At 40.1% G+C, this 14,094-nt stretch overlaps 1 protein-coding gene across 1 annotated transcript in view; it reads left to right on the top strand.

Moving 5' to 3' along the window:
- Positions 1 to 14,094, top strand: part of PPM1H (protein phosphatase, Mg2+/Mn2+ dependent 1H) — a 129,736-nt gene that overhangs the window by 54,754 nt on the left and 60,888 nt on the right. The window contains exons 2-3 of the mRNA XM_059472413.1: positions 1,734 to 1,902; positions 10,498 to 10,842. Of these exons, the coding sequence (XP_059328396.1) occupies positions 1,734 to 1,902; positions 10,498 to 10,842 (514 nt within the window). The remainder of the gene's footprint in view (positions 1 to 1,733; positions 1,903 to 10,497; positions 10,843 to 14,094) is intronic.

Raw genomic sequence — 14,094 nt, 5'->3', positions numbered from 1 at the left:
GTGCATTGAAAAATTTTCTTTGTAAGAGCCTTAAAAATGATAATATTGTGCATAACTTGACATGTCATTAAGCATCAGAACATCTTCCACCATAGTCTTAAAGTCCAGCATTAAGCTCAGAAACCTGGGCAACTCCAAGAGTTCAATGACTTTCATAGGGAACAATGAACAGTAGGTAACTTTTGTCTCTTACTTGTCTTCTGCTTCTTTTTTAAAATGGAATTGAAAACAGCAGCATCAGTAAGGAGACTGGTCAGATAAACTAAGCATTGATTAGTTCCTGATGTGGTAAAACTACACTTTCTCTGCTAGTGCAGTATTTTAGTCATGTTTGCAGCGTTTCAAACTGAACAAGTCTTGATCAGCTGATTTAAATGCTTTGGGATTATGATTTTGTCATGTGTGTTGTATGTTTTGTCCTCCCCCCCCAGACACTTTTCCCCCATTTTTGAATATATGCTTCTACTTTTCCTAATGTCAAGAATTTTCAGACTGGAAGCTTATTGCATCTATATTTGATCTGCAATTGCCAAAGGTTAAGCACTACAGGGGATGAGTGGTTAAACTGCTCACAAGTGCCTTGCAGCTAATTGCTCCTTCATCTCTGCTCTCTATGTGTTTTGCAAAATAATTTTATCCACAATTAGTGTTTATTTACAAGACATGCAAACAAATGGTGGTACTGTGCATACAGATAGGCTGCAGAGTGTAGCATTTAGCACTGTAAGGAAACTTCCCATTTCTGAAAACAGTTTGTGATGAGATTGTCATGTAGAAAGTGGAAAATGTGTTTGGGCTTGACTGTTCTGAGATTGCTGATAGTAACCCCACAGTATTTTGGATAACACAAACTTCTGATTAAGGTTATAAAAACTTGTTGGTGGAATAGCTTTATTCTATATAGTTTATTTCAGCCGCATCACTGATCAAAGGAAGGAAGCCGTGGTTCAAGTCTCAGGATATCTTTGGCTGTTAAAAGCTTGTACTGAGCTCTTAGTGCTGGGTTTTGCATGCCTGCAGTTCTTAGTGCAAATCATCTGTTTTCTACAGGGCTGGTGGGACAGATGGTTTGAGGTAGGCTTCTAGGGGCAGGGGGTTATGTTGTGCAGTACCAGCGGGATGTGTTTAGTATGCATCACTGTATCACTGTGGTATAAGCAAGCTTGACTTGCCTGTCGGAGACAAAGCCTTTCCCTTGTATTTCTGTCACAGCATTTCTAATACATGCTGTTTGAACAGACTGCCTTTAGCAGTAACAGCTTTGTAGATTTATAGCAGGTATTTTGTTTGTGCAAAGACTTGGTACCTGACAGAATGCACACACTTAGCCAGCAGATTCATTATTTAGAGCAGAGATGCTGACAGGTAGAAAAGGAAATGGGGGTCTTGTGTTTCAACTGGGAGGCAAATGTGTTATCAACTTCATCCATAAAGTAGTCTCTTTTTTAAAGAAGTGTGGTATGCCTAGGGGTGAAATATGCTTATGGCACCATTGGTTCTTATTCACATAGTTCTGCAGAAGATGCTCATTGTGTCATGTGTATGTGTACAGAAATAAAAGGTATGCCTGTGTATGGTTGTATCTCTGGAAGGCAGTCAGGTGTTTTAATTCTGTCAGTAATTGCAGAGTCAGCGCTGGACTCTGGTTCCATACCTCTCAAGTCCCATTGCAAGATACAGATGGGGCCTTCTGTGCTTTGCTAATCTGGTCACTGTTTTCTTTTTTTGTTTAGGGTAATAAATGCAGGGAAGAGCACGCACAATGAGGATCAAGCCAGCTGTGAAGTCCTCTTTGTCAAGAAGAAAGCTGGAGGCAGTAATTCTACACCAAACAAGAACTCTTCAACAAAACGGAGGTCATCTCTGCCCAATGGAGAAGGTCTCCAGCTGAAAGACAATTCAGTAAGCAAACTTCTGTATCTTGTCAGTAGAGACATACAAAATAATATAAAAGAGTGTAAGAATCTGGCATTGAAAGGTGCTTTCTGAATATTTAATATATTTTCAGTTACCTCTTACTGATTATCTCTACCTAAATGCAGAACATTTCACTATATTTTTCTTAGCTCCACTACTTGACTTTTTGTCTTGAAAAATGCTCCTTGCATCTAAGATATTTTAGTTTAAAGATGGGCAAGGAGATGCTCCCGGATTTTTGTTTTTGTTTCATTTCTGAAATATAATGTTGAGAAATTTGAAGATGAGGAAAGGGCTGGAGCACATCTTCTATGAAGACAGGCTGTGAGTTGGAGTTGGGGCTGTTTGGCCTGAAGAAGGGAGGCCTCCAGAGAGTCCCTAGACTGGCCATCCAGGACCTAAAGGGAATTGGAGAGGGGCTTTCACAAGGACCTGTAGTGACAGGAGAAGGAGTAAGGACTTCAAACTAATAGAGGGTTTAGATTATATATTATATATATTAGGCAGAAATTTTTCACTGTGGGGATAGTGAGGCACTGGAATAGGTTGCCCAGAGACATTTGGCCAGGTTGGATAAGACTTTGAGCATTCTGGTCTAGTGGAAGGTGTTCCTGCCCATGGCAGAGGGGTTGGAACCAGATCATCTTTCATCCTAAACCATTCTATGTTTCTGTAATTTACACAGATGCCCATGGTGCCACAAAAACACAGGTCAACCTCCATCTGCTCTTTCTAAGTTTCTGTACTGTCGTGTAGGCACATTTGTGCTACATGGAGCTCTTTGGACACTGCACTGGCAGCTTTTTCCACTGTGCTTACACAGGGGTCAGATAAAGAACTGTATGAACCATAAGGGCTGTTAAAATGTGTCTTATATCTAAGCCATTAAACCACATCTTCAGTCAATGTTGGAAAGATACTGCATTCTCTAATTTAATCAACTACTAAAGCAGGATACTCTTCTAGTTTATGCAGGTAGGGTAAGGTCATCCAGCACATAGAATTCAGTGGTTTTTGCAGACTATAGCTTCCCTCATTTGTGTGAAGTGTGGTGTAGGTCATACACTTGTCTACTGGCAATTGTCTGCTATTTTTCATCTGTCTTGTTTCCTGACTGGCTAATTACTTCACCTGCTCTTTAAGCATGAGCTCAGCCTCCAGCAGTGATTGATAGTGTGTGTTCAATTCCAACATTTCACCATGTAATACTAAATGGCCTGTATGAATGTTTTAGTCAGACAATGTGGATAGGCTGTATTCCTGCTGCTGGAGAACACAGGTTGTCCCTAAGTGATAAGTAGTTTTTCAATGGACTGTAAGTAGCCTTGTTTTTGTTTTGTTTTTTGGTAGTTTGGAGGTTTTTTTGTTTTGGTTTTGCGGCTTGGTTCGTTTATATGTTTAGGGTTTTTTTGTTAGTTGGTGTGTGTGTGTGTCTATTTTAAATCAGGTGGTGATTAGCAGTCTGCTTTAGTCACTCTCTCAGAATTCCACGGCTTGGTACACCTGATGGCTGCAGGGTTCATTGGGGTCCTGAGAAACAAGCATTCCTCTTGTACTGTGTCCCTCCCAACCTCTTGCTCCTCCAGTTCTGTTTCATACTTCATTATTGCTGCAACATTTTCAAACTGACAGATCCTGAGGGTTTGCAAATTGCCCCGTTCTTTCCTCTTTTAAAAATCTTTCTTTAAATAAGTGTTTCAATTCCTGTGTGCTGATATTCCTCATTGTATTCAGACAGTCATGATTTCTTTTTTCAAGTACATTTTTTGCAAACTCCTGGATAAAGAATTGTGCCCAGAACTTGCTGGGACTTGGAGTTCTATGTACAGTCATGCGAAGCAAAACAGAATTTGTTTTAATTAGCTGCGTATTTAAAAGTCTTTCCTAGAAAGTCCATGCAACTGCCTGCTCTTGGTTTAGGAAGGTGCTTGGTTTCAGGAGTGTATTTAACTTTTGTATGCATTAATTATGTTTAGTGAAGCAAGCATTTTGCCCCAGTACTTGTTTGTGTACAGAAATAACAAGAAGACAGTGTCCTTGGTCCAGGTGATGGTTTGTTTGACACTAAGGGTATCGCTGTGCCATGCGCACAGGCACACTGCAGAGACCCCTGTGTGCACACCAGCCTGGCTACACACATCTTGATACTGTGCAGAGATACGAGGTTTGGTCTCATACCACATTAAAGTTCCAGACCCACCATGTGAGATGCATGGTCAGGGGCCTCTGCACCTGGGATGTGGGTGAATGTAACTGTGCTGAGTTTGCCTGGTTTTGCATATTTTAGGGGCTTGCATGGGACATAAAAATGTTCATAGCATTGTTTCACAAAGCTTGACTAACTTCAGTATCAAAACTTCTCAAGAGCAAAAGCCATGACAAATCACCTTCTTCAGAAGGAACTTTTTTTCCAGACATTACATAGTTAATAAGATTGCATTAAAGATACAGGGTTCTAAAATAGTTTTGTTATTGGAAAGGCATCTTAACTAACCTTGTTGTTATCCATTGTTACAGTTGATGTACTGTTGTGGCAATGTAATGGTAGGGTCAATAAACTTTATGTTTTTAAAAGCTGTTCTTTTTATCCATTTGATATTTCATGATGTTGGTAAATATCTCCTCAGTAAATATCTACTTACACAGAGTTTATGAGAAGTATCTTATGGAATGTTCTGATTTTTCTTTCTCTTTTCACTATTTCCTAGTTCAAGTCTGTATCTTTCATCTTGATTTTGGAAGAAAAAGCCACTCCCTTTCAAGTTTCTTGAGAGAAACACTTTTATTTCAAATCTTCTGTTCTTGATTCCATTTCTGACATATTTTAACAAGATGGGAACATAACATCTAAATTCAGGAGCCAGCTGATCTATATAATAGATTGTACTGTTTTCTAGTTACTTCTTATCTTATTATTTATATGTTCTCTTCTTATCTACGGATTCACTTCTGTTTTCTACATGGCACTGATATAGGTGCTGTCACACTCATTATTTAGTTGTGGAAAACCTATTCTACCATGTCATTAGACCACAGCTTATGTATTTAAATTTGTAATATATTTTCCCAAAAGAGGCAGCATATTCCTGGAGAAAGTTTTCTACTAGAGGGCAGTATTACACTAGCACATAGTAGGATTTTTTCCTTGCTACATCTTTTGTTGGTTGAATATATCTAAAAACAGGGAGGAAAAAAGCACATTGCTATGTTGTGTCTTTTTTTCTTATATATTTTTTTATACTGTGAGGTATAATACCCTTCACATAGCACTGTTGGCAAATGTTTTTTAAGGAGTAAATGAGGTTGATGTTAAATGTGATAACCGTACAACTTAATTTGTATGAATAAGATGTAGAAATACTGGCTTTAAACACTACAGTGAATGACAGAATATCATCCCAGGAAATATTTATTAAGAAAGCCAGAGACTAAATAGTGTAAATGCCTCATGAGGAAATCCCACTGTAACACACCATTTGAAATTCTCTCTATGTCGTAAAGCACCTTGCAGAAATACTGACAGAAAAAGGAATGAGGGAAGGAGTTCATTGAAAGGATTTTTTTAAAGTGTGGAGCACAAGAGAAATAGGCACTGAAATGTAAACTTTATGTAACAATGTCCTTTTCATCATCCTCAGATTTTTATTTTCCACAGACTGTCTGAGAATGGCACATGCCATTTTTGTTTTCTCCTGCATTTTGGGAAGTTTGTGAAACATCAGCTACATCTGTGTGATTGTTCTTTAATGCTAACCTCATCGATCCAGCCCTGTGCTTTGGCAAAGCAGCATAAGGGAGTTGGAGATCCATGTGTTGTCCACAAAACTTGAATGCCACTACCATGGTCTTGACTCTCCACACAGATTTCCAGGCGTGGAAAGGAGGAGGTAGGCCAGAAATGCAGAAATGGAGAAGTAAACATTTCTTTTACCCAAACACACAAACAAATTCTGGGAAGTCTATTAAATAGCATAAACATGGTTTTCTTGAAAGGGTGAGTAATAAAATGAGCAGAGCAGTGAAAGGAAAGACTCTTTAAATTCAACCCTAAGTTAATTCTCTCCCCTTCCCCCCATGCCACTCCATTGCTGCTTGATTAATTGTATCTCCTGTCTGTCCCCATTCAAGAACATTCCTGTTAAATTGCACATCTTTTTCATTTGTACTATTTTTAAATGCCTTTAACTACAGAGTACCTTCATGATGATTGCTGAAAACCATCAGCAAGCGAAGTGGAAATCATGTGCCAGGATATTGTCATAGTGATAATCAGGCTGCAGGACTTAATGTGATGCATTATTGATTGTCACTGTAATGTGAGGATACATAATTAATAATTCTGTAGTCTTCTTTGCCACAAGTCTGGGATATTGTAAGTTTTGTGTAGCATAAGGCTGGTAGCCTACCACAGGCAGCTGAACATATTGGTAACATGAGGAGGCTTTGCTCTGAGGATTGGAATGGCAATTGCTGGCCCAGTTCAGATTTTATGAGAACTCAAGTTGTTCTCTTAAGTGCTTTGTGACTGTAGCTCATATCTGGAATAACAATAGTCAGGGTAGGTTGTAGTTTCCAGAATAAATCTTTAGTGGCAACATGATTTATTTGCCTGTTTGGAATTAGCTCCATAATAACAATCTGAAGATTTGCAATGTAAGACTGCTGTCTAGTTTACCTGAAAAGCATGTCCCAAAATGATCACTAGCTATTGCTAAGGTTTTTTCCTTTTTCTTTTTTCCTTCATATCATTGAGCTCAATTATGTATGTATATATATGCAGTTTCTCTCATGATTTCTCATCCATTGCTTGACCCAAAACTTTGCATGTCTTAATTATCTTTTACAATTGCAAAACCCAGGAGACTGCTGAACCTTCCTGAAAGCTAGGTCAGCAGTTGAGGGGCCTGAAGCTTATTAAATTTCCTAGTACATTCTGTACTAGGAAATTAATTGTGAGGTTGGTGCAGTGAAGGATTTGGTTTCTCTTCTTGTTTCTGGTAGTTATTCAGCCTGTTTGTTAGGTCAGGATCTTTTGAATGAAAATCTAAAATACATCACTGTGGTGACTGACTACACTCTTATTTGAGGATTCTGTCCAGATAAAAGAAGAAATGAAGACTGGTGTTTGAAACAGACTACTTCTGACAGAATACTGCCAGTGCTAGTAAAAAAAAGATGTCTTGTTCTCTGAGTTTGCAGAATGTCAGTTCTTTTGGGGAAGAATTTCAAGCTCCCAGATGTAAAAGAGAGCAAAGAGCAATGCATATGCACACCAAAACAGGTAATTGCTTGGTGTCTGCAGAGGTCAGCTCAGTTGTGTGAGGAAAAGCAAGGACCTTTCTGTGCATTTTGCCTCATCTGCGTGCCCTGACTACTGGCCCTTGTTTGTTCACTGAGTCACTGCCTTAACTGCATCATATTTTTAATTCTTATTGAATTGGTGTGGTTTTGGGAATTAATTTCTTTCAAATAGAGGAGCTGTTTTTATTCTCATGGTGGGGGGAAAGAGTTTGTTTTTTCTTCCTTTTTTAGACAGCTAACATATTATCTGTGGTTTTCCTCTTTGCTAGTTCAAAAGTAAATGAAGCTTTGTAGGAATACACAGCAGTTTTTCAAGACTAATATTTAGGTTACAGTAATGCCTGCAGATCCCAGCTGAAGTTAGGCCCTAGAGCATCTCACACAGAATGTCTGTATGAGAGCAGCATTGTGGTTGTCATCTCCCCTGAGTGCTCAGAATACAGACTTTGCAGTTATCTAGGGTGCTTCTGCTGTTGCTAGGGAGAAATAAATCTACTTTGGAATGAGATGAGCATAGTCTAAAAATGTAGGGGTTTTTCTGCCTGCCCAACATAAGGGCAATTTAGAGAACTGTCTTGGAGGTGTGCAAGACAGTGTGTAGATGTCTGAGCTTAGCTGAACTGGTAGCAACGTCCTCTTTGTTCAAGAATTGCTACTCCAAAAAGGGCAAGATCAGTGGACCACCATAACTGATGTGGACGTGACAGGGTGACGTGTCAGTGAAAGTCTGAGATACTCAAGTCTGTGTGAACTTCTCTGCCCAAAGTTGTGCTTCCCATTGGCTTAGAGGAAATGAATGGTAACATTTCGTTTTCCCTTTTTGTCAGGGGCTATTTTCATCTGTTTCACAGCATCCCATTCTCATCTTTAACCCCCAAACTCACATGAGGCTTGATCAGTGTAGGACATATCCAGAGTTGAGATCTTAGTAATGAGAATAAATTCTTTTAATAACTGTTGTCTTTATCTTCTGAAAAGCTGTAACACAGACTTTGCTGGGGGGTTTGCTTTGGAGAACTCATGAAAATTGAGTGCAGATCAAACTTGTTCTTAATTGTAAGTTTCTGTTCCAGTTTGGAGGCATGGGGAGAACAATGACAAAATATTTGCTTCCTTTTGGTGGAAAATAAAATATTTCAATCTCAATCAGAGTTGAAATGCCTTGGAGATTTCCCCCCCTACAAAGAGGGCACATTTCCAAAGGAGTAGCACCTTTAAAGGACATGAGGACAAAAACTGTGGAAGCATTATCCATGGTGCATCATAACATGCATTTTGGCCAGGGAGACAAACTCTTAAGAGAAGAATGGGAGCAGAAGTGGTTTGATATACAAATCCCAGGAGGCGCAATGTAGTTATTTTGAATAAATGGTTTCAGTTTTCAGCTGAAATACTTTCACTTTGGAAAATTTGTTTCTGTTGGCAAAATACTTTGCATTTTACATTAATAGTAATCTATTTTTACAAGCAAGTTTAAAATTGCTAATCCTGTTAGCCATTAAAAATTACATAGAATTTTAAAGCAAATTGTTGTGAACTTGGATGGATTCTGAGCCCAGAGCAAGGTAGTACAACTGCCAGTCCTGCCTTCAGGTAGGAAGTTTCACAACTGTTTTTTTGATGAATTTGCCAGGCTGGGTAAGTGTGGGGGGAGAGGGGAGTGGTGTCTGGCTAAGAAACCATGTTCAGAAATGTGGACATATGTTGGTTTTTCCACCATTCTAGGATGTATCCTGTGTTATCCTTACTGTGCTAAGTAAACAGTACTTGAGGACAATACCCCCTTATGACAGCATTTCAGTAATGAAGAGTGCATGAGGGACTGATGAATTCCTCCTCTTGGAGGAGCTCTCTGCTGTGTAGATGACTATGATCTTGATGCTTTGGTTAAGAATATATTTGAACTTTACCTCATCAGCAATACTGTGTGCAAAAAAAAAAAACACCTCGACTTTAATGTGATTTTTCTTATCATGGCACCTTAGTGGAGTGGCTGAAACAGCAGAAAGTAAAAGGAGCTGCAGTTCACAGCCCTGTCCATAAATTTGAAATAGGCAGTGCTTTGGACAGGAGGAGCTGGGTTGCAGGTGCTGATCTGTAGTGTAAGGGAGCAGTGTTCAGATGAACAAAACAAGTCACATCTCTCATCCTAAATTAGAGCACATGTAATTTTGAGGTTCTTTGATTGCAGTGAGATCTAGGTTATGCTTTCTTATTACAAGGTATTTTACAACAGTATAGCCTCATTCCTGTCCCTTGCAAAATTGTTTCTTTCTAAATCTGTATTAGTCCACCCACATCCGACTTGCAAGGCAGCCCCACTATCAGCTGTTTCTGCATAGCTGGGAGAAGGTGCAGGATTAAAATAAATGGAGGGGAAAGAAAGTCAGGAAAGACTTTCCCCATGCTGCTGCCAAATATGCTGTCATGCAAAGGTGGGTATCATTTAAGGCAATCTTAAATGATTACCTAAGGATTGGTAGGTGAATTTCTCTCCACACAAAAAGTTGAGTTTATCAAGAGTATGGCTCCTTGGTATTTTCCAGCCATTTTGGAGCTTGTGATGCCCAAGGCTACTCTGCCTCCTGCCCTGGGTTAATGCCCTAAGTGATAGGGTACTCCATCATTTCCAGTACTATATAGGAAACTTTTTAGAGGACTGTGAAGAACCAGGCAGTGAACATAGAGGCTAGATCAGATGAAGTGCAGCTGATCCCTCTTGGGTCTGTCATCCTCGAGGACCCCTGTGCTGGTGCTGTTTCCTGGGCTGGCACAGGCAGCAAAAGCCTGAGTTGTCCCACCTGCCAGCATGGATGGACCTTATCTACCAGCTGTGGAAGTGGAGTTCACATTTGTTGATGGGCATCAAACTGAGGTCCTTTGTTTCATGCCTAGCAAGTATCAGGTGCTGTCTTGTGTAGAATTTTGATCTTTCATAGTGGCAGGTCTAGCATATATACAAATGCTGTTCTTCTACAGTCTATGATGGCTGTAAGGTAAGAAAGATTGTAAGTTCAATTTTTTTCTTGGGCTTTTTTTTTTTACGAGGTTAAGGAAAAGAAAAAACATGCTGGGGAAGTGTGGTAAAAATAAGCATCTCTTCTTTCAACCAGAGTTGTACTGACACTGTGGGTATTTCTGTGTTTCAGAAAGAATGTTACCTCTGGGAAAGCTATCTGTGTTTCACCTGCTGCCTCTGTGCCACCAGTCACAGAGGCAGCAGGTGACTAACACTGAGCATCTCTTTTCCTTTCCTTTCTCCCCCTCTTGCTTCTCCAGGACACAGATGGGATCAACCTGTACTACTGGTCCTTGTTTGATGGACATGCTGGCTCAGGGGCAGCTGTGGTCGCTTCCAAACTGCTGCAGCACCACATCCTGGAACAGCTGCAGGAGATTGTGGACATCCTGAGGAACACAGCTGTCCTCCCACCCACCTGCCTGGGAGAGGAGCCTGACAACCCATCCAGCAACAGCAGGACACTGACACGGGCAGCCTCCCTGCGCGGCGGTGTGGGAGCCCCGGGCTCGCCCAGCACGCCCCCAACACGCTTCTTCACGGAGAAGAAGATCCCACATGAGTGCCTGGTCATTGGGGCCATAGAAAGTGCATTTAAGGAAATGGTATGTATGTCTCAGGACTCTGAAGTCCTTGTTGTTTACATTGAATCACATCACCCGGAGATCATGAAGATTAGGTTTTTTTTTTCTTTTTCTTTCATTGCTTTAACAACATCTGAGTGTGAACAGAACTGTTTAAGCACTCAACAGCCTACCAGGTACACACACCCCTGTGAGGCTGGAGCTGCATCTTAACTCCCAGGTAGCACTGTGACAATGAATTTGAATTTTCAATATATAATACTCTTCTTTATAATTTTCTCCTCCCCCTCCTTTTGTAAGATAAAGATCAATATTGCCTTACAGTGCAGATTTCAGCACTGGCAGTTTTCAGACTGAGTATGTGGGCATGCACTTGATAAAGCCTCATTGCCCTACCAGAGCAGCAGCAAAGGCTGCTTGGTCTAATGACCCAGAGTTCACATTGGTGTTGGAGAAGTGTCTGTGGAGTAGTGTCTGCAGCTCTTCACTGAGGCAAATTTTGTGCGTGAGTGGGGCATGAAGTTCATTCCTACCACCTTCCTGACTTGTGTACAACCTGAACAACTGTCAGGAAATCATGGCCCTATGGGAACAGAATATCCATCTATTTCCCTATGGAAGCTGTTTTTTCCTCTTCTATAGTTGATGTAGTTCCTCCACAACTTCCCCCCCTCATTTCTCCACATTACTGAAAGTCATTCTTGTCAGGCAGAGCAAAAATTTGGCCTGCCAGTAAGTACATGTGGATCAGGCTTTGGGAGGTCTGATAGTGTTGTGGTTTTTTTTAATTTTGTTGCTGTAGTTTTCAGAAAAGCCTCTTATTTGAAAAAAAGGACTGTGAACTATTCAGTGTTTCCCAGTGGTTTTATTTGTTGTCTGAAAAGAAATATCTGATCATTGTTTTTCTTGATGTATGTGAATTTCATCCAGTACATGCATTTAATTAGAGACTACAGTTGTTGTTACAAGTAGTACTTCACTTTGAGTTCTGAAAAACAATTATCTTTTGCTGGATTGTTCTTTCTTCCCAAGGAAGTGCAGGCAAGCAGACCCACCAGCTGGGTTTGGACTTGCAGGTGGGTAGGTCCAGGAGCAGCATTCACAGCCATGGGTTAGGCGTACTTCAGTGGGGGTTGTGTGGGCAGGTTGTGCACTGTGGGTAGTGGGCTCAATTTCTGCTAGATGAAAAGAAAGAGGGTGCATGAAAATCTGTCAGTTTAGCACACCTTTTCAGAAAGGGAGGACAAGATTGGTCCCTTCTTTGTTGAGAAATGAGGGAGAAGATGACCGTGCCCATCCACTGCACCCTAGTGGGTTCAGAGCATGCTTTAGAGGAACACCAATTTCATGCTTCAGTTTGTGTAATTCTGAGGCCAGAAGAGTGCCAGCCTCTGAGAGCATGGCGGGATTCTCTTCTGTTTAAACTGTTTCCAAGTGCAGGCAAGATGAGAAGTGGAGTTTTGTGGGACTGGGCAGTGAAAGTAACAGAGTGTAGAAGGGCTGTTCTCTACCTCTCTTAGGAGAGCAGCCTGTGCATTTCCCATTGCTGCCTTCCTGAACGTGTCTGAGTGAACAGGGCTGTTATTGCACTGCTTTATTTTGACTTCACATCTCTGGTAGGTGTTCACAGAGAAGACCATCTCAGCTTATGTTCAGAGATCTGGTTGTGAGGGCTTTTGTGGGTAGAGTATGACAAATGCAGAAACACTGGATAACTCACTACAGTTATGGTGTTCAGGTATTCATTGCATAGCTCAGGCTAATCTGTTCTCTCTGTTTCTAAACAGAACATTTTCCTCACTGCATCTTTGATCACATGCTACATATCAAGTATCTTAATTCCCACATGCTTTATATTAGAGGGCTGAAGTTCGTCATTGTCTTTGATAAACAAATGACTACTCCAATGCAATGTAATTTCAGCATTAAGTTTTACAGGAAATCTTATAAAAATGGCCAGCTTAAGGAAAGCGGTAGATAATTAAATTGTATCTACTTTAAGCTCTGAGGGGAATTTTGGACTTATACTTGGTTTAGGCAAAAGAGTGTTTTCTTTCATCTGTGTAAGGGAGCAATTCATAAAATCAGCATTTCTGTGTCTCATCTGTGCTTGCAGTGCTTGATCTTTCTCCTGTCTCTATTTAACTTCCTGCTAGCTTATACTCCTTCTAGTCTTTGCATGAAGACTTTGGGCCTCTTCCACAGCACATTGTTTAATCAGCCCTTGTTTGTACTGGAACGTGATAGATGTTGTTGAGTTAGGTCAGGGCAGTCAAGATGTGCAGTGTGTACAAGGGTTTTGTGCCAGCAGAGTGTACCAGTGTAGCTGGCACTTGAGGAAAGCTCATGTTTCCTGGACACGTTGGCAGACTTCTTGGTGATTTTTCCTGAATCATCAATTGCTGTAAAGGATTCTTGTGAACAGAGTGAAAGTAACAAGTAGATAAGATACTGTTTTTTAAAGAGTCCGACCTGACAGGTTTATCTAATGATGACTTATCCTCTTTTCCTGGGAGCATTTTTTTTCCCTATTTCCATTATTTTTTTCCCCAACTTGCTTTTGAATTCTAGTTAAGGTTTCCCTGTTTTTTCCTCAAGTCTCAATTAAATGTGATTCATGGCTTTCAAAAGGCTTTTAAAAATTATTTTTCCTTTATTGGACATGGGGTTTTTTTGACAGTTCTTGTCTAACAGCTACATGCAGTAAAACACTCTGGAAAGCTGACACAGATCATCATTGCCTAACTTAGACATTTAGCAATTAAATTGACTCCATTTTGAAGTACATCTAAATGATGTTTTCTGTGTTGAAACTGGAATTAGGAAGTTTGTGCTGTGTTTTCAGATAATTTAATGCTCTGTCTAAAAAACAGCAAATGTCAGTAGTTGTCAGTATCACAATTGTTCCAGTTAAAAGGAAATAAATAAGCTCAAGTTCTGAAGGTGCCATAAGTCAAATCCTCTAATTTTCATCTGTTGAGTTTTAAGATGTGCATTTATAGATTCAGTTCAAAGGAGCCAGGAGTGCAGTTCCATACTGGATAGAAACATCAAATTATTGTCCTTTCCCTGTATTTAACCTTGTATACATGTATGATGCTGTATGTATTTGCAAGAAAGGTTAAGAGGAGAGAGCACCTTTTCTACTCTGAACCCTATTTAACTTTAAATGGGAAGAAATGGTACAGAATTAGTCTGTATGATTTATTGGGAGGTATACATCTGCATTCATTGTATCATGATTTTCTTTTTTTATTGAGGTTTTTTTTTTTT

The sequence above is a fragment of the Ammospiza nelsoni genome, chromosome 5, assembly GCF_027579445.1.
Source record: "Ammospiza nelsoni isolate bAmmNel1 chromosome 5, bAmmNel1.pri, whole genome shotgun sequence".
NCBI classification, from domain to species: Eukaryota; Metazoa; Chordata; class Aves; order Passeriformes; family Passerellidae; genus Ammospiza; species Ammospiza nelsoni.
This window is presented reverse-complemented; position numbering and strand designations above follow the sequence as displayed.